This window comes from Chiloscyllium plagiosum, unplaced genomic scaffold, assembly GCF_037043375.1.
Source record: "Chiloscyllium plagiosum isolate Xiang-an unplaced genomic scaffold, Cpla_swu_hap1 HiC_scaffold_45, whole genome shotgun sequence".
In the NCBI taxonomy this organism is placed as follows: Eukaryota; Metazoa; Chordata; class Chondrichthyes; order Orectolobiformes; family Hemiscylliidae; genus Chiloscyllium; species Chiloscyllium plagiosum.
The window spans coordinates 17,818,602-17,844,189 of NW_028270183.1; the positions used below are offsets into that span (position 1 = coordinate 17,818,602).

The 25,588-nt window shown below is 38.0% G+C and overlaps 1 protein-coding gene across 8 annotated transcripts in view; it reads left to right on the forward strand.

Moving 5' to 3' along the window:
* LOC122552186 (bromodomain-containing protein 4) overlaps window positions 1-25,588 on the forward strand; it is a 179,155-nt gene that overhangs the window by 122,302 nt on the left and 31,265 nt on the right. For 6 of the 8 annotated variants that reach the window (XM_043694781.2, XM_043694777.2, XM_087983301.1 and 3 more), the window contains 2 exons: window positions 8,302-8,421; window positions 18,198-18,320. In XM_043694781.2, the coding sequence (XP_043550716.2) occupies window positions 8,302-8,421; window positions 18,198-18,320 (243 nt within the window). The remainder of the gene's footprint in view (window positions 1-8,301; window positions 8,422-18,197; window positions 18,321-25,588) is intronic. The other 2 variants (XM_087983299.1, XM_087983300.1) reach the window with 1 other exon arrangement.

Here is a 25,588-nt window from a genome sequence, read left to right on the forward strand (position 1 = left end):
GTGATATTTCTTGTCCTAATCTAGTCAGTTTCTGCCCACAAAAAAGAAACAAAGAGCCAGAGTGAGGATTTAAAACATGGAAAAGAATTTGGGACACTTTATTCTTCCCTGTTCAACTATGAAAACAACCTTAGGAATAAAAGCTGTGTTCTAAATTTAAAATTGGAGGTATAGTGGACAGCAAAGGTTACCTCCGATTACAACGGAATCTTGATCTGATGGGCCAATGGGCTGAGGAGTGGAAGATGGAGTTTAATTTAGATAAATGTGAGGTGCTGCAAGTCTTAGCAGGGCTTGTACACTTAATGGTAAGATCGTAGGGAGTGTTGCTGAACAAAGACCTTGGAGTGCAGGTTCATAGCTCTGTGAAAGTAGAGTTACAGATAGATAGGATAGTGAAGAAGGCGTTTGGTATGCTTTCCTTTATTGGTCAGATTATTGAGTACAGGAATCGGGACGTCAAGGTGCGGTTGTACAGGACATTGGTTGGGTCACTTTTGGAATATTGCATGCAGTTCTGGTCTCCTTCTGATCGGAAGGATGTTGTGAAACTTGAAAGGGTTCAGAAAAGATTTACAAGGATGTTGCCAGGGTTGGAGGGTTTTAGCTATAAGGAGAGGCTTTATAAACTGGGGCTGTTTTCCCTGGAGCGTTGGAGGCTGAGGGGTGACCTCAGAGGTTTGTAAAATGTTGAGGAGCATGGATAGGATAAATACAGTCTTTTCCTCATGGTGGGGGAGTCCAGAACTAGAGGGCACAGGTTTAGGGTGAGAGGGGAAAGATATAAAAGAGACCTAAGGGACAACTTTTTCATGCGGAGGGAGTTGCCAGAGGAAGTGGTGGAGGCTAGTACAATTGCAAATTTTTAGATTTGATTAGATTAGATTACTTAGTGTGGAAACAGGCCCTTCGACCCAACAAGTCCACACCAACCTGCCGAAGCGCAACCCATCCAGACCCATTCCCCTACGTTTACCCCTTCACTTAACACTACGGGAAATTTAGCATGGCTGAGTCACCTAACCTGCACATTTTTGGATTGTGGGAGGACACCGGAGCACCCGGAGGAAACCCACGCAGATAATGTGCGAACTCCACACACAGGTCTCGCCTGAGACGGGAATTGAACCCGGGTCTCTGGTGCTGTGAGGCAGCAGTGCTAACCACTGTGCTACCATGCAAAGGCTTTTGGATAGGTATATGAATGGGAAGGGTTTAGAGGTATATGGGCCAAGTGCTGCCAAATGGGATGAGATTAGGTCGGGATATTTGGTTGGCGTGGACAAGTTGGACCGAAGAGTCTGTTTCCGTGCTGTACGTCCCTATGACTCTATTCTACTTAAAGTAACTGATGTGTGGCAACGGGGAAAAGAATCTAAGTTAAAGTGCATAGTTAAGTAGAATAATGAGGTCAACTTAAAAAGAACTGAGGCATAACAAATCAAATTATATCCATTTGTTAATCACTTGGTATTTATACACAAATTAGTTCTTACTAGAAATAATTTTATAGTAATCATACCAAGTAGATAGCGCAGCCAGTGTTGCAACAGTAGAATATGGGCATGTATGGGCAGTGAAACTGCTGTACATGACGGCTTATATGAAACATGTAAATAATCTGTTCAGTCATTGAGCTGGAGTAAGAGGTGGGAAGACTTAACAGGAGGAGAAGAATATCTGGCTTATTCTGGATCACGGGCACCACACACAGGCATATGAAGAGGAGTGTGAGACCTAGTCATTAGGGTTAGCGGAGTGTTATAGAATTAGATAAAATAAAGAAGGCATGCACAACGTACATTAAGAACTAAGGACTGAGCAAATGAGTGAATTAGGAAAGTCTGGAATAAACTAAAAAGAAAAAATTAAAATGATGTATAATGTAAGCAAATACGTGACAGAAGAGTAATTAAATTTACTAGGGTATCCAAGGTAAATCTGTATCGGGTAATGGTGAAATTGGAGGGATACTCAATAATTACTTGTTACAGTTTTCACTAAGGCTAATGAAAATAAAGAAAATGACTCCAGTGTTAGTTGTCTGAAGGGATATGAAGGAAAGAGTTTCAGAAATTTCAGAGTGAAACTTTGAGTTAAAATAAATTGCACCTGCAGATACAGTGGAAGATAACTCAGACTGGTACGTATCTATACAATGAAACACTATTAAAAAAATTTGAGGACTTTTTGGAAACAAATGCAATCCTACTTTCAAAACTGGAGCTATATCAAATTCTACAAGCAATAAGCAAGTGGACTTACTATGCTGATCAGAGTTACTGGAATCTATCTATCTTACACAAGAATTACTAACTTTCTGAAAGTGAAATGCTATTAAATTTTGCATTTGCATAAAGAAACAAATGAAGTTGATCCTGTTAGGCATTGCCTACTGCACCTAGGGTAAGAGGCTGGCAGGATGATGTTGCCACACTTGTGCCATCAATGATTTCTTTCAGGTAACTCCCTCAGAAGGCTATGGGAAAGAGTGAGAAGAAATCTACTTGCAGAATGATTACAGCATGAAGTAAGAGGCCACTTTGTCTGTTTTTGTCTGTGCAAGCCCTCTGAAAAGTCAATTTACCTAAACCAACTCCCTGTAGCCTTGCAAGTGTTTTCTTTTAAAATAATGAATAATAACGGTCCCTTTTCAAAACATCAATTGACACTGTCTACTACATTCATTATGTTTAGATTCTAACCACTTGCCTCCACAAAAACAAGTTATTTCTACCACCATTGTTATATTTATCTTAAAAATTGAATCTAGATACTTAGACCAGTCGAGGCATTTTCTCTCTCTGTATTTGTGCAGATCCACCATGATGTTACATGTCTCTGTCAAACCTTCTCTTAATTTTTCTCTGTTCAAAGGAAAACCGTTCCAAAGTGTGGTTCCTAGAAGTGGAAGCAGTACTCCAGTTCAGAGATTTTTCAGGCTTAAAGTTTTAACTACAAAGCCAAAATGCTGTGCAGGCTGGAAATCTGAAAACAAACCTGAAATGCTGGCAAAACCTCCGGTCAGATAGCATCAATAGAGCAAAGTAGTGTTAAATGTGTCAGGTAGATGACCTTTCACTGTTCTGATGAAATGTCATTGACCTGCCATCAATGCTTCATGACTGTGTAGATTATCCAGCTTTTTCTGTTTGTATTTAAGGTGACTTAACCTTGCTTTTGTACTTTCCTGTTAGTACCCAAGATGTCGTGTGCTTTTTCATTCCTTGACTCACGCATGTGCATCCAAAGTTCCTCTGCTTCTGCATCCCCTTGAAAATTGTGTCCTTTGTTTTATACCTTTTTTTTGTCTTTGTACCTTTCCTGCCAAAAAGAATTAGTTGGTCTACACTTGCTCTACAGAGAAATCTGCTCTCTGGCTTTTTGCCTTGGGGAATTGCAACAGCATCTGCTAAATATTCCAGCTTGGGGACAGGGGAACTGTATTTGAAAGTTCAGCATCAAATATCAGCAATAGAAGTAAAGATGGCTGTCTCCAAGATGGAGTAAATGTTGGTATTCTGTAGACTTCATTGTGGCCAGTTTTTACTTCTGGAGTAGTGGTGTACTTAGTTTTTGCTATTACATATTCTTTGCAGCACACTTCAAAGCATTTGGTGTCTTGAAATTTCTATCATGTTTTAAACAGTGAAATCCACACTGTGGATCAGTGGTTAGCACTGGTTCGATTCCAACCTCGCACAACTGTATGTGTGGAGTTTGCACATTCTCCCCGTGTCTACATGGGTTTCCTCTGGGTGTTCCAGTTTCCTCCTACAATCCAAAAATGTGCAGGTTAGGTGAATTGGCCATGCAAAATTGCCCGTAGTGTTCAGGGTTGTGTAGGTTAGATTCATTAGTCAGGGGAAATGTAGAGTAATAGGGTGGGTTACTCTTATGAGGGTTGGTATAGAGTTGTTGGAATGGAGGACCTGTTTCCACACTGTGGGGATTCTATGAATTGGAACTTGCTTTGTGGCCCAGCACTTGGCTCTGCAGGAATTTAAATCATGGTGATGTTCAGGGCCGAATGCAGCTGCCATCAGTCACTGCCATTTAAGTATTGAAGCTCCAATTGTGGAATTATTGGTGCGATTTGATTACACGTTATCAGCCCAAAATTCTTGTGGTAACATGACTTCAGATCCTGGGGTTGAGGAAAATCAGTGAAATATATTCTTTAAAATGCCTTCTGGATAAATGTTAACTTAAACTAATTTTGGATCTTTCTGTAGCTAAATTCAAATCCCATTCCTGGTGGTGTTTACCAAAACCTTTAGATATTGGGACATGAATCTTCAATTTGTTGACAAGTTTAATGTAGGTCGAAAACTGAAATTTCTGTATTTTCTGTGCTCATGTTAAAGGATGTTAATGTACAGCAATAGGTCCCATTTGGTTTTGAAATTTAAGGTCAACATCCACTGTTCCTAATTGATGTGAAGTCCACCTGGATGCAGAGGAAAGCTCTATCCAAGTGTGTTCAATTAGTTTATTATAGAAAAATCCTATGAAGTGTCAGGATCCTCTTTCTCATTTATTTGAGGATCATTCTTCTGTCAGAGGAGGCTACAACACAGAAAATGGTCCTCCAGCCCATCAAGTCTGTACCGGTCAAAAACAAGTGCCTCACTATTCTAATCCCTTTTGCTAGCACTTGGCCTGTGGCCTTGAGTACCTTGGCATCGCTAGTGTGCATCTAAATGCTGAAATGTTGAGTTTTTTTTTGTCTCTACCACCCTTTATAGACAGTGAGATCTGAATCTCACTGTTTAGACTGCAGGACAATAAACTGTGTCCTATAGAGGGTGAGCAGCCAACTGAATCAAACCAGGATCTGATGTATTTTGTTTATCTTGGATGTCCGAAGCTGGTGATGAATTTCGCTCTGTCCCACTCTGCGTACACTTGGGATCAATCAGTAAATATGTTTATTAAATAAACAACAATGTTTGTAAAACCTTTCAAGTTATTCCTTTTGGTCGGTCTCTGAGAATCAGACTTAATATCCAAGTAGTCACTGACCAGCTTTGTCATGTTTGCTGAACATGTGTCACCACAGACTGTTCGATTCAGGAATTTTGAGAAAGGGCTGATTTCCATCCATTGAAGTTATGACACTACATTTGTCTGTACTCTTTGCTGTAAACTTAATTTCAAGAATTTTTGTAATAAGTTTATTCTATCCTGTTAGAAAGTCTTAAATGTTGTTGCGTTAATTTATTGGAAAATAGTCTTTCACTTGGCTCCCTGTTAAATTGGGTCTATATTTACTTCAGCTGTTTGACAATTCATGGGGAAATTTCAGGAGTTTCTCTCCAAGCAGATCCACTGATCCAACAAGCGGATTATTGGAAATTCCCAAGTGGACTGTTCCTGGTTTACAGCTCCTGGTTTACATAAAGCTGTGTGGTTTGAGATGTCCATTTTATACGAAAATTTGTTTGTTTGGGCCAGGGTCCTAAGTGTTTAAAAACAATTTTTAATTTGAGCCAAGATGAGAGGTTTTAATTGCATGTGTTCAGGATAAATGAAATCTAAATTCCTGAAATCATGGACTTAATTCCATGTGGCTCCTAATCTTTCTCTTAACCCATTGTTTTATGATTAACAAACAAGATCAAAAAATAAGAGCAGGTTCGGCCATCCTGTCACTTGAGTATTCTCTTCCATTTAGTAAAATCACGATTGAGGTTTACTCTGTTTTCCAGCCCTATTCCCATATCTCTTGATGTCGGTGTCCAAAATAGCTACCAATCTCAGTCCTGCTCATGCGAGTCCTTTTGTTCTAGTAATTGAGTTGGGCACTCTTGTGGCATGATTCATTTTTTTTCTCCTTCCCTTGTCTACTTGGGTTGTATCAGATGTAATGTCTGGTGTGGGTGGAGCTGCAAACTCTATTCCCCACGTTACCACTATAATTTGTCACTATGCAGATAGGCTGAATGTATGATTCCTATTTGGTATGGTTAGTTATAAGTGCATAGAATAGGTGTATAATTAAATATAATTGAGGGGAAAGCATCTGCTTTCACTCGCCCCTTTACCCAAATCCATTGTCATTAAATTGGCTTCTGTTGCTTGTTAACCAGATCTATAAGGTGACGCTCGAGCAAGTCAAATATTTTGTCATACAGGAATATATGTCAATCATTGTTATGTACATGGCATTTGGTTAGTGTTAATCATGCGAACAGTTGAGGGCCTGAGATGACTGTTAGTACACAACAATGGCTGCTGTTAAAATTAGCTCATTCTTTAGAATTTCATTGTGGTATCAGACTTGATTTTCGTAGTTTTTGGACTAAAATAAACTGAACACCATTGCTCAATCTTTTTCCTTCGCTTTTCTCCTCCCTGTTCTCTTTGAATCTGTCATGCCATATTGCATCTTTACCAATGTACAATGCAAAGTCACTATTTGAGTAATCTCATTTAAATATGTAGTTTCTTCATTTATATGAAATGAGAAATAAGTAAGAAATGGGAAAACTCTTGTGGATCGGCCTTGGACAACTCATTATGGCTCTGATTTTTGGCTGTTTTTCGTGTTTCCAAATGAAATGTACTTTCCACGTGGCAAGTGCTTAAATTCCCTTTTGAAGCAAAAATGGAGCAACTCTAACCAACTGCTTGTTAATTTGTCGTCTTCCAATGCCAATAATTTGACAGAGGCTGCGAGACTGGACTCTGAATTCACATGCTCAATGCCACTGAACACCATTGAACATCCGAGTTTATCTGTGGTTTGGGTTTCTTCCCAGACCATATATCCTCCCTTGGAGACAACTTAGAAACACTCAATATTAAGATTCAACACAAAATTTGGTTCTTGTGATTCCAGGATATAACTATATTCTTTTTTAGGCCATTGGGATATCCACATTGGGAGAGAGATTTGCTTTTCGTCACTGAGTACTTGAGGAAATGTTGCATCGTGCTTAGAAGAAAAAAATGTTCTTGATAATTTGAGATTTTTTGAGTACTTAGAAATGGTTTTCGGGCAGTGTACATGTTTGCTGACACAAAAATGCCTCATTACTCAATGGGTTCTGTTGTTTTAATGGCATGATTTGGGTGATCTCGTCTTCTGTAACTTATTCTTCACTGTGTTATATGTGATTCGCTAAGCTTGTTAGGAAATTATATGAAGTGTTCAGTCTGTTTAGAGAAAAAAAAACAAAATTCTTACATTGGGCATGTGATGATTTAAGATCATCGATAAATGATCGGCTTCATTATGTCATTGTTCAACCTGTGTATGGGCACATGTGGGTGGAGTGGTGATGTCACTGGGGCTTCTTAGAGTAAGAGTCAAAGCAACAGCTGGTTTTCAGAGGTACATTGTTTCCTTTTTAATCTTGAACTTGATCTATCTTTACCTGTGAAACTGATTTTATTATTGTAACTTTGCAAAATTTGATAATTGCAGCATAGTGATATCATGATTAAATATTAAACTTGTGTTTGTGCAAAAACCATCTGTGTGAAGATATATGATTGTTTTCCCCTTTTAGGCAATGCCCAACAAAGCATCAAGTGGTGTACTGAATCAGACATTCTGTCATGCCACTTGGTGGAGGGGCTTGTATAACTCATCCTGTTGAATCAATGAGACTGACCATGTCGCTCTGGTGAAATAGGGAATATTTCCTCGGAGAGCATGGAAATCACTTGCCCTTGTGGCAGCTTGTGTATGGTGGCTATGGAGGCTTTAGTACAGCTTGTCACATGTTTTGGGGGAAGAGACAATAAATTGAAATTATTTACTTGATGAAAGGCTTTTTATTTTTTTAAAAAAGTGGGAAAGACAGAATTAATTTCCTTTCCCCAGAATCCCTGAGAAATTCCTGTGCTGGCTGTAAACCACCTTTTGAGGTGGTTGCCCTTAACCTACTTGGCAGTGGCAACCCAAGATTACACTAGCCTCTGGTCTGGCCTTCCCTACACAGCTCATTAAAGCAGCACAACTGAGGTCAATGGCATGATGAATTAAACCTTATGCTTTGTTACCCCACCCCCCTCATTTTAATCTGCCTTTAAAATGGGCCATGACCCCTCTATTGCAAAATCCTTATTCTTCCCAGTAAGTCAATTCAGATTAATGGCCTTCAAGAGCAGTCACAAATTGTGAATGTTTTTTTTTGTTTTCCTACAGCTGCTTTCTTTTCTTTTTGAATTTGCAGAAACCTTGCATCTGATCCCACGTGCCAAACTAGAGTAATTTTATTCACTGTGTTGTACCTGTGTACCGGTACCAAAGTGTTTGGTCCAAATCTTGTTGTGTGATGCTGTTTGCAGTGAAAAAAGTCCCAGGGAAATCGAACGATGACCTCCAGCTAGACTCGAAGAGTGAGCTGGATACCAGGTTACATGACGTTAGCGGCCAGCTGAGCTCTGGGAAGAAACCAGGCAGAAAAGGTTGGTGTAGTGCAACCTTGTGAAGTAGATCCTTAGGTGAAATAGGCTGGGGCCAAGGATCAAGTCAGTTTATATGTTAATGTAATAGTCTTGATTTATCTTTATAGTGCACATACCTCTCAAACTGCAACGTATTTATGTTGGAATTCAGGCTTATATTTGGGGAAGCACTGACTTTCTGTAGAGTCAGCAAGTTTGTTGATTTTACTTTCCTCAATGGTGCAGTTTTATGTTGGGAAGCAGTGATTTTAAAACAAAAACAGTTGAGAGGTATGATGGTAAATCTACTTTATTTACTGGGCCGAAGCGATTATAAATAAATGTTTAATTTGGGTTATGCACCACAGCTCATAACAATTTTTTCATTCATTAGTTTAGTTATAGGCAAGAGTTAAGATATCTTCATTTCCTGAAATTAAGCTATTAAAGGAGTTGTCTAAATGACCCCGTGTCTCCTCTTAATGTATAATACAGCATGAAATTGGGAAAATATGCTTTTCTGACAAACAAAATCATTCCTTAGAGTTAAAATGTAGGTCCTGAAACAAGCCATTAATTAAAATGGCAGACTCTGCTATTTGCCAATACTTATTTCTAAATATTTCACATTAAAGTGGAATATTAATTCACTAATTCAGTGCATTGTCATTCTAACAAAGTTGGTATCTGAACAAGATGGGCATTAAAGTTGCCTTTTTACTGATTGCAAGATGTTTGAGAAGTCTGCAAATGATAGAAGAATTTGTTAATAAAAGATGTGTATCCCAGTCTCAACAATCTGACATAACATTTTGAAATAAAAATCTATCCCTTCTCACTCACTCTCCCATCTCAGTGGTAGGAAAGAGAGAATTGAACCCAGTGTTGACAGTGCTCTGTTTGTCCTTACTGTATTTTGAACTTGAGAAGCATTTACATTGACCAAGTGCTGTTTGTGTATGACCTCTTAGATGTTTTGGAGAGTTAATAAAATATTGTTTTATGTGCACCCCTTCTGAGGCCATAATCATTTATTTTTACCAATGACTGAACTTCTCATTGTGAGACTTTAAATTAGTCTTTGTGATATAACCTCTGCTCCAGTTCTCATTGCCAAAATATTTACAAACATTTATGAGCTAGATATTGCTTCAAATTCTGATGTGAAATTTAACAGTGAGTTGTGGTGCATTTTATCTTGTCCTGTTTTCATCCTCCACTCTTAAATTTACTCCCTGCAGGTGGCTCGTCATAAACTGATGGAACTTCTTGACTGTTTTCATTGTTCCCAGTTATCATTACATTGCAGTTATTCCCAGTTATCATTACATTACAGAGTCACACAAACTTGGGAGTCATTTCGAAGGTTGAGGTTTATCTTGACTGTAGATAGGTCTGTCCGGTTAAAGCCAGTTTGAGTCATTCCATGTAGCTTCATATGCCATGTGTTGCAGGATCTCTCGTGGAGAACTGGGTGAGATCACACAACTGGTTTCCTAGGTAATGGCAGCTTATCTAGTAGCCTTCTATGTTGCAAAATTACAAGTAATTTTGTGGCGTTTTTGGAAATCAAATTAGGAGTGTGGGATGTTGTGCAATATGAGTTTCACAAACATAGAGGTTGCTTCCCATTTATCTTGAGGTCACTGGCAGGCTCAGGCATTATTCCTACTTCTAAATGATTAGACTGACATGATACTAAAGTTTGATTTTGCTCTCTTTATGTTCCATGCTGGTAAAAAGTGAACAGTGCTGAGCTGAGACCTGAGCCGACTTGTTCACTTTATTCTCCTCCTTTGTATTCCATTCAAGTTCATTAGCATTGAGATGATTGTCGTGCACTGACAGTTGATCAACCTGCTTTTTGGGTCTCCGGTACCTTTTTTATTATTTTAGACGTGTCTACCTGATTATCGAAGTGTCTTATATTTGCTATTTCTATAACATTGCCCAATCTTCATGTTTCAACTCATCTGCCTACTCTATGGACTTGACTCTCTATGCACCCCAGCTCTTTCTAGCATAAACCTGAAGTCATCCAAAACTGTTGACTATTACTTGAAACAAGTTCTGCTCACCAATCAGTCCTTTGTTCATTGACCTGTGTTAGCTTCTCTTGAACAACACTTTTTTAATCTCCGTTATTGGCTGAAGTAACTAGATTCCAAGTTTTGGATTCATTCCTGACGAAGGGTTTTTGCCCAAAACGTCTATTACTGCTCCTCTGCTGCCTGAGCTGCTGTGTTTTTCTCGCACCACACACTCAACTCTAATTTCCAGCATCTACAGTCCTTACTTTTTCAAAGTTTTGGATTGTCCTCTCTGCCTTGCTTTACTATGTTTTGGGCACTCCTGCAAAGGCACTCCTTTTTTTTAAAAAAAACTACTTTTTGACTAAACTTGAGTCATTTGACTTAATATCGCCTTACGTAGCTTGGTTTAAAATTGCTTATGTTTTTTTTTGAAGCAGTTGCAATAAAGATAGTCTGTAAAGATGGATTATCTCGCAAGTAACATCCTTTTGTGAAGGTTGAATGAGTTATTGATAGCAGTCTTTGGTTTGGAATGTACATGTTTTAGCTGTTAACTTGGTTAGTATCTCTAAGATGCTGGTGTGAAATAGCTAACCAAAGTATAGGAGCTGCTCAGAAACTAACAGGTCAGTTATCTGCAAGTGCTTCTGAGCTTCAGGGCTACAAGTCAGTGACATTCAAATAACTATTTGACAACCGCTTAAGATACATAAAGGCAACCCTGCCAATATCTTCTATTCCATTACAACAAGGCAATAAAGCAATCTCGTAACTCATATGCCCTTAGCAGCAAGCTTGTTCCTAAGTCATGAGCTGTTAGAATGATGACTTTGTGATGAAACATTTGCTAGTTGGTTGGAGAAGAACCACTTGGATAAGTTTGCTCATTGCCTGAGGACGCAGCAAAACAGAAATGTTGATTTCTTCATTGTTCTGGGGAAAGCAATTCCATATCAAGAGCCTGTGAAGAGCTGTATGACTCTTTTTCAAGAAATGTCATGATGGGTTTGACAATAGCAAACAACGGTCATGAAATGTTAAGCCCACAGACTGGAAACTTCACAGCTCAGAAAATAGTCCCATTGTTATTGCAAGGCAACGGTATTGTATAAAACATGAAAGAACAAAGTGATTAGAAAAGACGTGGAAGGTAGGAAACATCTAATGTGTCTTGGTTTCAGTCTCAGGATGATCTGTAGCACAAGCAATTAAGTGACCGCCCTGCTGAGAACCAAACATTGACGGGAATAGGGAAGCAGTCCATGTTTGCTGGAGAGCACAACTACCTTTGACTTGAACATCCTCAATTCCACTCCACCTAGCTTAGCCTTGGCTTTGCCCTGATGTGCAAAGAGGTCCAGAAAGCTTTCTGCCAGTTGAAAACAACAGAGCCTCTGAAGCAGATAGAAACCGTGGTACCATTCTACCATTTTACTTGTTGGATCGAAGGGCCTGTTTCCACACTGTTTTTAAAAAAAAATTCTGAAATACAGCGGGATTTACTTCTCATGATTACATAATCTCCTTCCTTACCTAGAAAGAGGATATGTTCCAGGAAAATTTCAGGGATGCTGTGATCGAGAGTCTAATAGCAGAAGGAAAATAAGTTGCAGTAACTACAGAGGAGTTAGCCTGCTGTTTGTCATGAAGATTATTAGCCACAAGCTTCTATTGTCTTCTCCTAGTGCCTGAAGAGGTCCTTGAAGTTGCAGTGTGCTTTTCACCCTTCAAGATATACATGATCTCCCACTGCATGGCAAGCCCAAGAAAATTTCAAAGAACAGCAGGGAGCCTTTTGATTTCACCAAGTCTATTACTTTTATGAAGGCTAGTTTGTATCCTCTCTGAAATTTATTGCCTGCCTACATCATCATGACGTGCAAGCAATGATCGTAACTACGATCCCAACCCACTTATCCTACCCCAGGGAAGGTCTGGGTCAAACAAGACTAGGACACTGCACCAATCTCCTTTTGCTTTCTTCCTTGATGAAGTACTACAGTTCAAGCTTGTGGGTAATTTGCAGGAGTAGAGATACACTACAGAGCAGGTGGCAAACAATATCTTTAAATTCAAAACCAAAGTCACTCCAGCCTTTGTCTTTGAGCTTCTGTGTGCTCTATTTGACATTTGTATGCACATTAGCGCAAACGCAGCACCAGGTCATCCCTGACTCCTTGGAAACAAAGAAAATGCCTTTCTCCAGATACACAGAAAATGCTTCCAACTGACTTTCATGGCACAGCCTTCCGTGCTATCAATTTGAGATCCTGAAAAATTGTGGACCATTTTCGACATCTAGAGAACTTCCTCTAGACAAAGATGATAAAATTGTTTGCCTCCAATGTGTCTGCTCAGCCGTTGGCTGATTAAGAATATTTAAGGATCGGCATCTCAAAACCATGATTTATAGTTTACTGAGCAGCAGTGATCTAATTGCTTCTTATACTTAGGTACCTGTAGGTTGTCCAACTCAAAGTGTTGGTACGTACCATCAAAAGCCTTTCAAATCCAGAGGTAAGATGGTCCAAAGGTGCTGTCTTCTCAAATCCAAATGCTCAACATTAAGGGCGGCACGGTGGCACAGTGGTTAGCACTGCTGCCTCGCAGCGCCAGAGACCCGGGTTCAATTCCCGACTCAGGCGACTGACTGTGTGGAGTTTGCACGTTCTCCCCGTGTCTGCGTGGGTTTCCTCCGGGTGCTCCGGTTTCCTCCCACAGTCCAAAAGATGTGCAGGTTAGGTGAATTGGCATACTAAATTGCCCGTAGTGTTAGGTAAGGGGTAAATGTAAGGGTATGGGTGGGTTTCGCTTCGGCGGGTCGGTGTGGACTTGTTGGGCCGAAGGGCCTGTTTCCACACTGTAATCTAATCTAATCTAATCTAAACATTAGGTTCAATTCACTCAACCAGCTCTGCTGGACCACATGTATCATTCTTATTTTTGTTACTGAAGCAACTGCTACACTCAGAATTTGGTTGCAAGGCAGCTGAAATTATTTCGGGATATCCTTTAAGATGCTTGAAGACAGAAAATATCTACAACTCCTAGAGTCTCAAGCAGTTAATAGACAAATGAAGGTTTAGTCAAGGTGACATCAAGAGCATTGAGAAAATGCACAATGAAGGAGTTGAGGCAGAGAAGATTGTGCTCAGTCAAATATCCAGCCAAATCATTTACTGGACACTTCCAAATACACCTAGCTCATGTGTGGCAGAGTCTGCAGATTATGCACTTGCTTCCACTCAGATGGGTTCAGAGATAGATGTACGACATCCTTGTTCAGGCAGAATTGTCTAACTGGAGATTTGTTTGGGGCTAAGTTTGTTAGAACGGGTTTAAATGAGAAAGCTGATCATTGGCAGTTATCATTTGAAAATAAACTAAGAAGAGAACATGAGCTGTAAGGTAGTTAATTGAAATGTAATGTTCTGAGACCTTGCATTGACCTACATTAACCATTGTTAGGAAGCCAGGGATGAATTAACTCAGTCTGAGTGAGGTTGGACTTGATGAAAAAAACATGGCTGAACTTGCATTTCATACTGTGAAACATTGTCCTTCAACTCAAGATTAGCAAACTTGTAACTCCCATATGCAGCCTACACTCATTAATCTAATTTATTGTTGTATCAGTGACAATGGTAATGTCTGGTAACTTTAATACCTGAATTTGCACATCACTGTATTGGTCATTTGTGTTTCCTGTGCACCATTTTGATGAGAAGAAATCCTATATGGCCGCTTCCTGTTGGTAACTTAATTAAATTTGATCAAAGCTGGAGAAAATGGTCCTTGTATGCTATTATTCCATTAATGCTGATTCCGTATTATTAATGGTATAGTTTCAGATTGGCTCCAATAATGACTCAAGTCCTGGGTAACTCATCCAGTAGTTCAGTTTGGCTCCTACCACAGCTGTACTGAAATTGAGAACAGTAAATCTGCTAATTTGACTTTAATTGGAGATTTTGAATTTGAAATTTGCTGCAAATTTGGGGAAATGCAGTTGATATAATAATGTCCATCACACACTGATCCATCCCTTTCTGTTTCATGATTTAAGTTCTGTTTTACAATCTTGACTTTGTTCTCTGAAATTTGGAAGCCGTTGGGCAGCCCAGTAAGTTGGGACACAGTTTTCCATCATAAATATTTTTGTCTTCCATTGTTCAATATTGGTCACATATCTAAAATGGGAAATTTTCAGTGCACCAGTGAACATTAACCCATATTTTTTCATTTCAGTAAGATTAGAACAATAAGGTACTACACAAGAGTAGTAAGATGAGGACGCTGTTGATATTCTACAGAGTTGAATTATTATATCAGGTTGGCCATCTTATTTTGTTCGAAGGCCTCTGACCGAGATCTCTGCTTTTATTGCAGTTTGCTTATTCTCTCCAAGTAACGTTGTTCTTTTGAACTTTCTTGAAGCTATTGTTTCCTTGTGGGTAATCCCTTAGTAACTGCCCAAGTGACTTGTTTTCTTTTGAGAGCTCTGGTATATACTGATACTTTTTTTTTCCCCCCTCCCCACAGGGTCAGCAACTGAGCCTATTCCCATACTTTTATGAACTGTCTTCTAGTCAGGGTTGCTAGATCATTGAATGCTCGCTTGAAGCACGTGTCTCAGTTTTAACACCTGGTAATCTGGTTAACAGTAAACATGCGTAAGAACTTTCTTCTCTTGTTTACTTTTGTTTTCAGCACAGTCTAGATGACAATGGTGAGAGTGATCACTTATTTGCTTAAATTGCAAATTTTTTTCTGACTTGTAAATAGTCATGTTATGTTTTACTATTAATTGCAAATAGCATATTGAGGTGCCTGCTGACCCCATTAATGTTATCATTCTAGCGTGCATTGGTCCAAAAGTGACTCGTTCTAGCCTGATTATCAGGTGACACAGAGGTTCAAAAACTGTTGAAATAGACAATAATGACAAACTCAAAGTTGCAAGATAGATTTTATTTGTTTTGGTAATAAGATATCTTCAAAATAAGTATACAACAATTAGGAAAAGGAGTAGTAGTATGATCATCTTGTGCCATTGAATAATGTCAGCGATCTTCTCCAAACTGCTTTGTTGCTCTGTCCCGTACTCCTTGACCATACTTTTGGTGTTGTATATACTCAATGACTGAACATGCACAATCGTCTGACAAACACTAAAGTCTCACTACTCCCTTGAAGGAATGTCCAAAATGGATGATTCCCAGTTTGATTCCATCCAAGGAACACAGTCTTATTAATATCTATTGTAGAGCTTCTCAAAATTTTATGCGTTTCAGTGACATTTTTTATTCTTAACTGCAGTCAGTGTAGGCCCACCCACCCCTATCTTGCCTCACAGAATAATTTCCTTGTTCCAGAAATTAAGCGGAATGAACCTTTATTACAAAAGCGTCGGAAAAAGTGACGAGACTGTACACAGTTCTCCAAGTATGGTTTCACCAAAGCCCTAAATAATTACAGCAGAACCTCCTGACTCTTAACCACCTCTCAGTAGGGACCTCAATTTTCCTCATTGCTGCTACCTTCACATTAACTTTCTGCGATCTGACTGCAAGAGCACTTGAATTCTCTGCAATACGAAAGGTAAACTGCCAGTTATACTGAATAATGATCATGTGCGAGAGACATGGTGATCAGCTACCCCTGAGATACACGTGACATTGTGGGATTGACAGTGATTCTGCATTGGCGATAAAGCTTGTAAATTGTTAACTCTTGCATGGGTGATCGATGCAAGCTTTAGTCCATAAATATGAGCAAAATATCAAGAATATTGATACAAGGCCATAAGATATGCAACTAGCAATTCATTCAGCTAATTGGCTCAGCTCCGCCATTCAATCGTGACTGATCAGTTTCTTAACCCTATTCTCCCACTTTCTCATCACTCTTGATCCCCTTGACGGTCAAGAACCTATCCACCTCAGTTTTAAATATACTCAGAGTAAGACATTTGCCTCTGATTTTATTGTGGCTTGCATTTATTGCCATCGAGATGGTTACAAAAATTATCAATTAAATATCTAAATGATTGAACAAATGTCTAACGTTATTGCATCAACCTTAGTGGCATTTTGTATATTTTTATTACACCAGGTTAAATTAGATTGCTTACTGTTTCAGTCTTTGATACTAAACTTAAGATTTATTACTATGAATCAGCATCCAAAATGAAGAATACTCATTAATGCTCACTTGGCTCCAAAACCTTTGTTCTAATTCATGGCAGACATAATTGAACACGTTCGGGAGCCACCACCCAATTGAAACTTGATGATACCATTGTTGTTGATGCTTGAAGTATATTTGAAATTTGACTTTTTTTATCTCTCATCAAAGAAATGAGCTACTTAAACCAACCACTGCAGCCTCCTTCCGTTCTTTATCATCCAACCTGAACACCAGCATGCTTCCTAATAATTTTCATTGCTCTTTAAGAACTGGCATCTTATTTCCCTTTTCTAAATAATTTTGAAAAACAAAATACTGCCATTTCTTAGCAAATCCCACCAGGTAACAACTGTTAGTTGAGTTATCACTTTATGATTTTAAACTAAGTTTGCTTAAGGCCTTTTAGGTAGCGTTTGAAGTATCAGCCATGGCCTCCAAACTGGTTTCAGATTCAAGTTCCACTTGAGCTCAAAATTTAAGGCTGATGCTGAAATACAATACTATGGGAGTGCTAAGTTATTGGAAATGTCAGATGAGAAGTTAAACTGAGGGCCTGTTTTGATCTCTCGGATGGATATGAAAGATTCCATGACATCAAAGATGAGTAGGGCAATTCTTCCCAGTGTACTAGCCAATATTTGTCCTTGTATCTGCATTATCAAAAGGGATTATCTGATTAAATGAGAGCCTTATTCACCTATATCTGTTTGCCACAAAATCTGCATTTGCAGTAACTGGTAAAAGACAGTACATAATGGAGTATCGAGTGCTTTAGAACAACATTGTCATTAAAGGCTTTTTGCATATAAGATTTTTGAGAGGATGTAATCCTTAACTATTCTTCTTGTACAAATGTGTAATCAAAATTTTAGCCAGGCAAAGGAAAACAATCAACAAAGCATTTTACAATTTGACCTTTAGGTTATTCGCACACCTTGCAATTAATAGTTAACAAGATATTTTGTTATACTTGTGAATGTTATTTATTGTTACATCACTCTTAGAGTCCTTATTGTGTTTTTCCAATCTGTTTTAAGCTTGAGGAAATGAATATTAATTGGGACAAGCATTCTGCTAGAATATTTTAGTTTCATCAAGACTGAGGAAATTAATCTTTTCATGGAAATGGACTATATGATAAAGGTTACTTGAGCTGCACAATGACATGGTGTAATGCAGGCTTCAGATGCCAAGCACTTGCTTATGACCACATTTCTAAGATTCTAATGTGAGCTAGTTTAAAAAAATTAAGCAAGTGAACTTATGGATGTAGCTTTTCTGAATTATTTAATGGGTTGTGAAAGTTACTAAAGTTTCCAGAGTTAAGAACTTAGCAACCTGCCTATTTTAAGAACAACTATAGCCCTTACAGGTTCTGTGCCTCATTTTAGTGTTTGAGCTACAATATGAAGGAATTACCCCAAGAATGAGTAATAAAATGTTGATAAATATCAACAAAGATCTAAGTTGATATTTGCAATTAAGAGCTATGTGAAGCAAGTTTAGTTAAATATCAATTTAGGATTGAATAGATTACGCTGTATATATATTTATTTATTGATTCTTTTTATGCAGCGGAGAAGCATGACGTAAGCATGGATGTGGGAGGTCCTTCAAGGATGAGAAGCAGCAGCAGCTCTTCTGAGTCAGACAGTAGCAGTGACTCCAGCTCCTCTGAGAGCAACGACTCTGAAACAGGTTAGCGTCAATTCTTTCAGTAATTGAGCCTGTTGCTAGCCTGGTGCTGGCAGTGTCCATTTTCCCTCTGCCCCCACCTATACTCCATTCACCACCCACGATAGTTTCCAAGCAACAAGTGACTTCTAAATACAACTGCAATACATACAGTTTGCCAGATTAATGGAGTTGGAGCCCTTTGCCAATAGTTTGTTAAAAGATCGACATGTCTGGAAGAAATTCTAATAATCTGTTAAAGCTGCATAGAAAAATACGTGCAATAATGCTGACATTAATGACAATGGGAAGCCATAAAGAGCTTGAGTTGCACTTAACTTTATAAAGCAGCTTCAACAGAGATTTTTTTAAAAAAAAAATTCTTCTTGGAAAAAGCAGGATTGTTTTTTTTTCTACCTCTCATCTCACGAAAGATCAACGTTTGACTACCGGCAAATGAAATTTGCTACTACACCTATCTTAAAAAAAATTTATGAAGGATTTCTGGTCAGAACATATAACATGTGGAATGCAGTTTACAAAACATGGTGTACACGTGTGCGTAGTTCGTGTAGTGTTTCACATGGTTGGTGCTAACACAATGCATTCTATGGTCACTGGGGCAGGTTCAAGATATTCCCCAACTCCGAGTGCACTGTGGACTTTTGCGCAGTAGGACAAATGTGCTTAAGTATAGCTTCTAAAACGTTAGAAACACATCAGAAGGAGGAAACAAAAGCTGTTGGGCTGCAGATCTTGTGGTATCCTTTTCAACTGCCACAGTTAACAGATGATCTAGGTCCTATGTTCTACCACTTCATCTTCATGATCATTGACTCAGCGAAGCTACCGTAAGAATAGCAAGTAAGCTGTATTATTTTGTAAAACTGTTCTTGATTTGTAAAAAAGATAACAAAATGTTTGCAAGTTAGCTAGTTGCATTGCTGGAACTCAGTTTTCATTTGGGGATCAAATATTTCCAACTTGGGTTGTGTGATTTGATAGTGATATTCTACAAAATTGATTGTGTTTTTCCCTGCTGAGATGTACACCTAATCATTAGAAAATCAGTCGTGCATCTGTGACATTGTCTAGTGTTTCTAGATAAGTCTTATCCAAATAAAGAGCCATTATACAGCTTTTGGATAAAGAGCCATTTTGTTAGATTCAGTGATCGTCTCTCCACTTTAGATCCTTTAAATATGTTTTACTGCAACAGCTATTTTTCAGTCTGGGTTCTTGATTTAAGAATTGTACTCTTTTTCTTGTACCCTTGACTGAATTCTAGGCTTCATAAGTCTTCCCTATCCTGTGTTCTGTACATACACTGAACCATAGGACATTAGTTCACAGAGAACTGCTTGAAACCCATGATTTCTAACTGGTGTACCTTAAAGAAGGTTCTTGCGGTCAAATTTCCTTCATACTTTGCAGCTTTGTTTGGGGCAGTTCAAATTTTAGTACATTGCAACTTGAATCTAGGGAATCTTTGCCTTCAAGTACCCTCTTAAAAAGAGAATTTCATTCCACTAAAATTATCTGTCATTAATGAATTATTTATATAATGTTGGTTAGAAAAAAATGACCAATGGATTTCTAAGCAACAAATAAACTGGAGCTTCAGTTTGCAGTTGGCAAAATTCGTTACACACTAGTTGGTCATCAAAGATTTGTCAATAGAATTGTTAAGGGGCTCTTGCTGTGTATGTATTTAATACATCCAAGATGGTAACTGTAATTTTATTTTTGTATTATGCAGTCCATTATCACAAATGTGTTATGATATGTATGGCCTTTGGATGCTGTGATTTCTTACCCTAATGCTGTCTTTCAAATGAGTGAATTTTTTAGTTATACGCTGTACTTTTCCATAGATTGACTTGTGTAATAGCCACAGAGTGCAGAGTTTGCAACTGAGAGGTCAGCCAGCTAAATGTATTTTGATTCTCGTTGTGGTGAAATAAAAATAACTGAGGCAACCTTGTACACAAGGACTGGACCACAGTCATGTTTGGAGATTGTGGTTATATAAAATAGACCTAACTTCTGAATGTCAGAACTTGCTTTTGGAAATAATAAACTTCATCGGTTCATGAGGATCACCTGGATAAGTCCTTGGCTTTAGTAATAAATTACTAAGTGAAAATCATTCAAGTATTGAGAATTTTTCTTTTGCAAGTGGAATAAACATTACAGAAAATAGTGTGCCACCCAGCTGTGTGAGATCTCCAGTAGCCCGTTTGTTTAAATCAACATTTGGATCAGATCGGCTGTCTTTGGTTTTAATGTAACAAGGTCAAGTTGTTGAGGAATTTCTGACAGCCACCTGAAACTTGGTGAACTCATTTCAAATTATGGTAGCCATATGCAAGACTCTAAGCATTGTACATTTAGTATTGCAGAATAGTTTTTTTTTGGTAGGGTATTCTTTAAAAGTTCCTGTTTTATTGAATTGACCTAGCTGGCAGTAATATATTAGACAGTCTGATTAAAAGTTGACTAATTCAGATTTTACCCGTAATGTTTTCACTTTCTTACATTGTGTGTTATCTAGCATAGATTGGATATACTGTGTCCCAGCTGAATTTAGTCGTTTTCGTATACCTTCTATAAAATAGGCAAGTCTCAACTAGCCCCACTAACTCCAATGACATACAACTCCTTGCTGCCAGTCTATCACCTTAACCAGCAAGTTTTTGTGATTCTAGAAATGAATTTGTGACCGAGGGTCAGCCTAATGCTATTGCTAAAAATGCCCCACAAGCTCATAAAATTCAGATAGCTATCACTGATGTTCCAGCTGAAATCCTACAGTCTTCTCTCCTCACCAGAATTCAATGGTAGCATTCCAACTGTTGTCCTGCTTCAAATTAACTACATGGATCAAATATCAATCTGATGAAGTGTCACATTGCAGCATAAGGCAGTGCCTTTATGTGCAAGGCCATTAGGGTCACAGTTCAGTATTCTAATGTCCATTGGCCAGATCCGGCATGCATGCAAAAAGGGTAATAATGTATTATATGAAATGCCACAATCTAAATGGCTGTCTGGTTACCCAACTCGGAAGTATTGTATTCCTGGTAAGTGTTGTGTAGGATACATCAATTGGTTCCTAGACCATGAGTGTAGTTTAGATTACATTCTTTTATAGCTGGATGGTAATGAGCATGACACTGTAGCAGAAAAGGCAAAGTAAGGAATTTAGAAGTTAAAACTTGAAGTTGATCAGAGTAAGCAATTACTTGTACTTGTACCTAATTTTTGGTACAACACATTGAGTTGTTGATTTCTTATTGAGGCTTGAGAATGTATGCCAGGCACAGTACCATGCTTAGAATTTATCCTTGAAATATCCCACAGAGGTCTGAAACAAAAGTCCTAATTAAAAAAGTTAAATTCAGTTTGGCTGAGTTAGAATGACAAATACTTGGTTTTTGATCTTGAGATTAATCCCAGTTAGTGATGCGATTTAAAAAAAACTTGATCGAAAATGTCATACTCTTAACTATCTCTTCCCAGTTTCTTGTGCATTTATTAGTTATACTCACTTTTGCTTCCTGAAAAGTGGATGTGGCGCCTGAGCACAAGTTATCAAAATAATGAACACTATATAGCTTGAAAGCTGCAGGGATAAGTGATTTAGTTTTGTACTTTATGCGACAGGTGCATTGTATTGTGTTTAACACAACCACTGCTACAACTAGTTACAAACCTGTAAAATATAAGTAGTTCATCCTTGTTAAGGAATTTAAAATGCTATGTGTACTCAATCTGGCATTACGGTTCATCAATTTGAATGAGGAATAGGCTGTGTTTGTAAAGCAGCTATGTATTTTTTTGTCTTCTGCTTTTTGAAGTTCTAGATGACATTTGATGGGAATTTTATACAAACTGTTTCATACTCTACTATCCTGGCCTTGTCTGAAATGGCAGGAAGTGCTATTTCGCCAAGATCCCAACATTATTTTTGCTTTTCAATGAACTTGATTGGGAAGTCTACAGCATTTAGTTAATGCTTAGGTATCAACATACTTCATAATAAGAAGAAAATACTTCATAAGATGTTACAGAACAATATACTTCCACTGAGCCTAATTGGTATTTAGACTGAGGACATTTCCATGATACATGCCAGGCTGCATCTCCTGGGAAAGTGACTGATGTGCCAGAGTTTCAAGTCTGTTTGTCCTTGTTTCTCTGGGTTTTGACCATAGTTTATCTTCCATGGTTTGTTGCAATAGGACCCACCTACTCACTAACAGTAGGTATCCTGCATCTGATTGCTAAAACCATTACTAAATTCACATGATTGATGTCATTCACTTTTAACAATGTTGGGTGTAAATTTAACACCAATGGTTACTGGCGCATAAACCTTTGGATTTAGGTATGCGTGAGCATTTCTCAAGTGCTGCAATTTGAACAATATTTCTATGACCTGCATGATTTGGTACAACTTTGAAACTGGCATTTCAATCGGAGATCTCTAAGGAAAGGATTGCACACAAATTTTAATTATTTAAGATTCAATTGCTAGAATTTTATTCATTTTTTGTTGGGGCAAAAGTAATTTTTAATGGTCAGTTTACTTGCTGTTCTACTTACACTAATGCTTTTGACTGTGGGGCTAGATCCTTGTATGGAGATGCCTCGTAAGGAAAAGAAGTTCGACAATAGACTTGGGCCTGAGCAATTAGTTTTAGTTTGTGACTGGCATATCTTTGAAAGTAATGATTAAATCTTTGGTCGGGTAGCATTCAGATTGTTGTAGATTTGTGTTGTGCACCACAGTCTTTCAGGACCTAAATTGGTATGGATTTGTGTTCATAGAATAGTATGGTTTGGATTTATGAGTGAGGAAATGGTGCATCTGTCCTGTTTTTCGAGCAGGTCTTTTTTGGAGAATACTTTGCTTAGTGTTTATTTGAAACACGTTTCAGAATTCATTTCAGCCCTTAGTTTTGGAATTGAGGCATTGTATTTAGTCAGAAGTAATTTTTGGCAGATGAGGCAAACTGAAGTAACAGACTTTAAACAGTACTTTTTTAAATTTAGCAGAGCAGGAGCTTTTACTTCTGTTTTGGGAATGGCATAGCTGGCCCCTCAGTCAAAACTTTAGCACTCGTTGGCTACTTTGTTTGAACTTTTTTTAAAAGCTAAAAGATGAAATTTGTGAACTTTTTGGAAAAGAAACTGGAGTATGTATGCCAATTTTATTGTGATGAAACAATTCAGTGTTCCACAACTGTTTTTTTGTATGCAACTGTATATCTTTATTTATTTTGACTTTGCATGTTTTGTAATTGTGGGGAAAGTTTTTTTTGCTTTTTAAACCTTTTGTATTTTTCTTTTGACTTTGGGGTCACAAGGATTGATTGGAGTAGCTGTTTTTTTAAATATGCATTGCATGCAAGAGAAACCTTAGTTAAAATCTACATGTAGTGTTTGGCAGTTATTAAAATGAGACTGAAAGCTGTATTTCTGGTAAAACAGCTGTTTTAACAACTGGAGCTTAGAAGATTGTATCCTGTTTATCATGAAATTTTGCAGACTGTCTGTGGTCAGCTCTACCTGCAGCTTAATTGAGGTGCTTGTTTTTTTTTTCTTAGAGATATTAGAGTGAGATATCATTAAACTGGGAAGCTTTTTTTTGACACTGCATTGTGTCAATATTTTGTGCTCCAGGCCTAAGAACTCCAGGTAGCCATAAGGCAAAGTTCTTCAGTATGACTGCCACTTGGCTACTCTTTTTTTTTTTTTGCACGTTCCAATCAGTTTATGAAATTACTGTCAGTTGACCCGCGGCCATTTCTTTTTGATATGGCTGTAATCTTGAAAAAGAAACTAATCAAAATTTCGTGAGATTATTTTTCCATTGAGTTGCCATTTTGTAATCAAAATTGGTGCGCTTGCCACCTGTTCATTTGAAGGGGAGGGTTTAAGCATATTTGATAAGAAAACTCTTGGATGTTGTCCTATTAATATGGTAATGAGTGGTCAGTTGCAAATCTGTCTCATTAGTTTTGCCATTTTAACTCGAATAGTTGAAATTGGTACACTGCATTTAAACAGTATTCCTTGCGTTTCTTGTAACTTGAGCTCAAAACTTCCTAATTGAAAGATAGATGAAAGTAACTTCTTTGTTAGCTTTAGAATTCTCTCTAATTTTCAAAAATCTCTACCCTGTTCTCCAAAGGAATTAAATTCACAGTACAAACCCACTAATGTCTATCAACTTGTTCTCTTCCCTCAGAGAGTGATAAATGTGACTGAACAATTGCACCAGCACAGAGAGAGATACTTTGGTTAGGCTGGACCATAATCGATTTGGCTATATTTCATCGAGTTTATGCTGCACCCTGGTTTGTGAATGTTAATTCAGTCAGTAGGCGTCAAATGTTAGACCATATTTTTCCTTTTAATCAGTACATTTTTAGATTTAGTAATGTCTAGTAATGGCTGAAATGTTGTGGGTGGAGCTACATTAGTTTGGTGTGCTTGACCCATAACATCTATTGTAGCCAACCATTGTGGTCAGACCTAACTCTTTGTGCTTTATAGCGTGGCATGATCTGGTCACACCATGCTCTGGTATGGTGTGGTCCAACTTGGGGAAACAAATGTAAGAGCATGCTCACACTCATTGGTACAGTCTTATTTTATTTTTCCAAAATACTCTTTCAAGTTGCTAAGGTTGTTTGTTTGTAGATATTCAAATGACAGTAACACGATCTTAATACTTACCATGATCCTGCAGTGCAGCTGGGGACAACGATTGATGAGCAGAAAACACATGAACATTTGCATCTTGGAACGCGCAACATTGTAGGAAGTCTTGAGTATTTTTAATTGATCTTATATAAATACTTTCCAGCTACTGAGGTCAATTTTAATAAGTGTTTAGTATTGTACTCCTGTTCAGCTGTAAAAATGATCCCATTCGATGCATGGAATTTGGGATTCTTTAAGATGATCTTTCAAGATATTTGGCAATTTCCCATCTATGTTCAAAATTTGGTCCAATTTGATTTTGCAGACAGATTTTATTTCATAACCGATCTTTCAAAGACTGGATTTGTGATTGTTCTGCAGTGTTTGAATACATATTTAGCTTGTAATAAAACGTAATTTCATTGAGCATCAGAACAATATACTTTGGATTGAATTTTTGGAGACCACCCAAGTGCAGCTTTTGGTTATAGTCACTCAGTTATTTCAAATAATCTTTAACGTGATTGTCATTGTGGGGAATTGTGAAGCTGTATGAAATTTTAAGCTGATCATTTAGC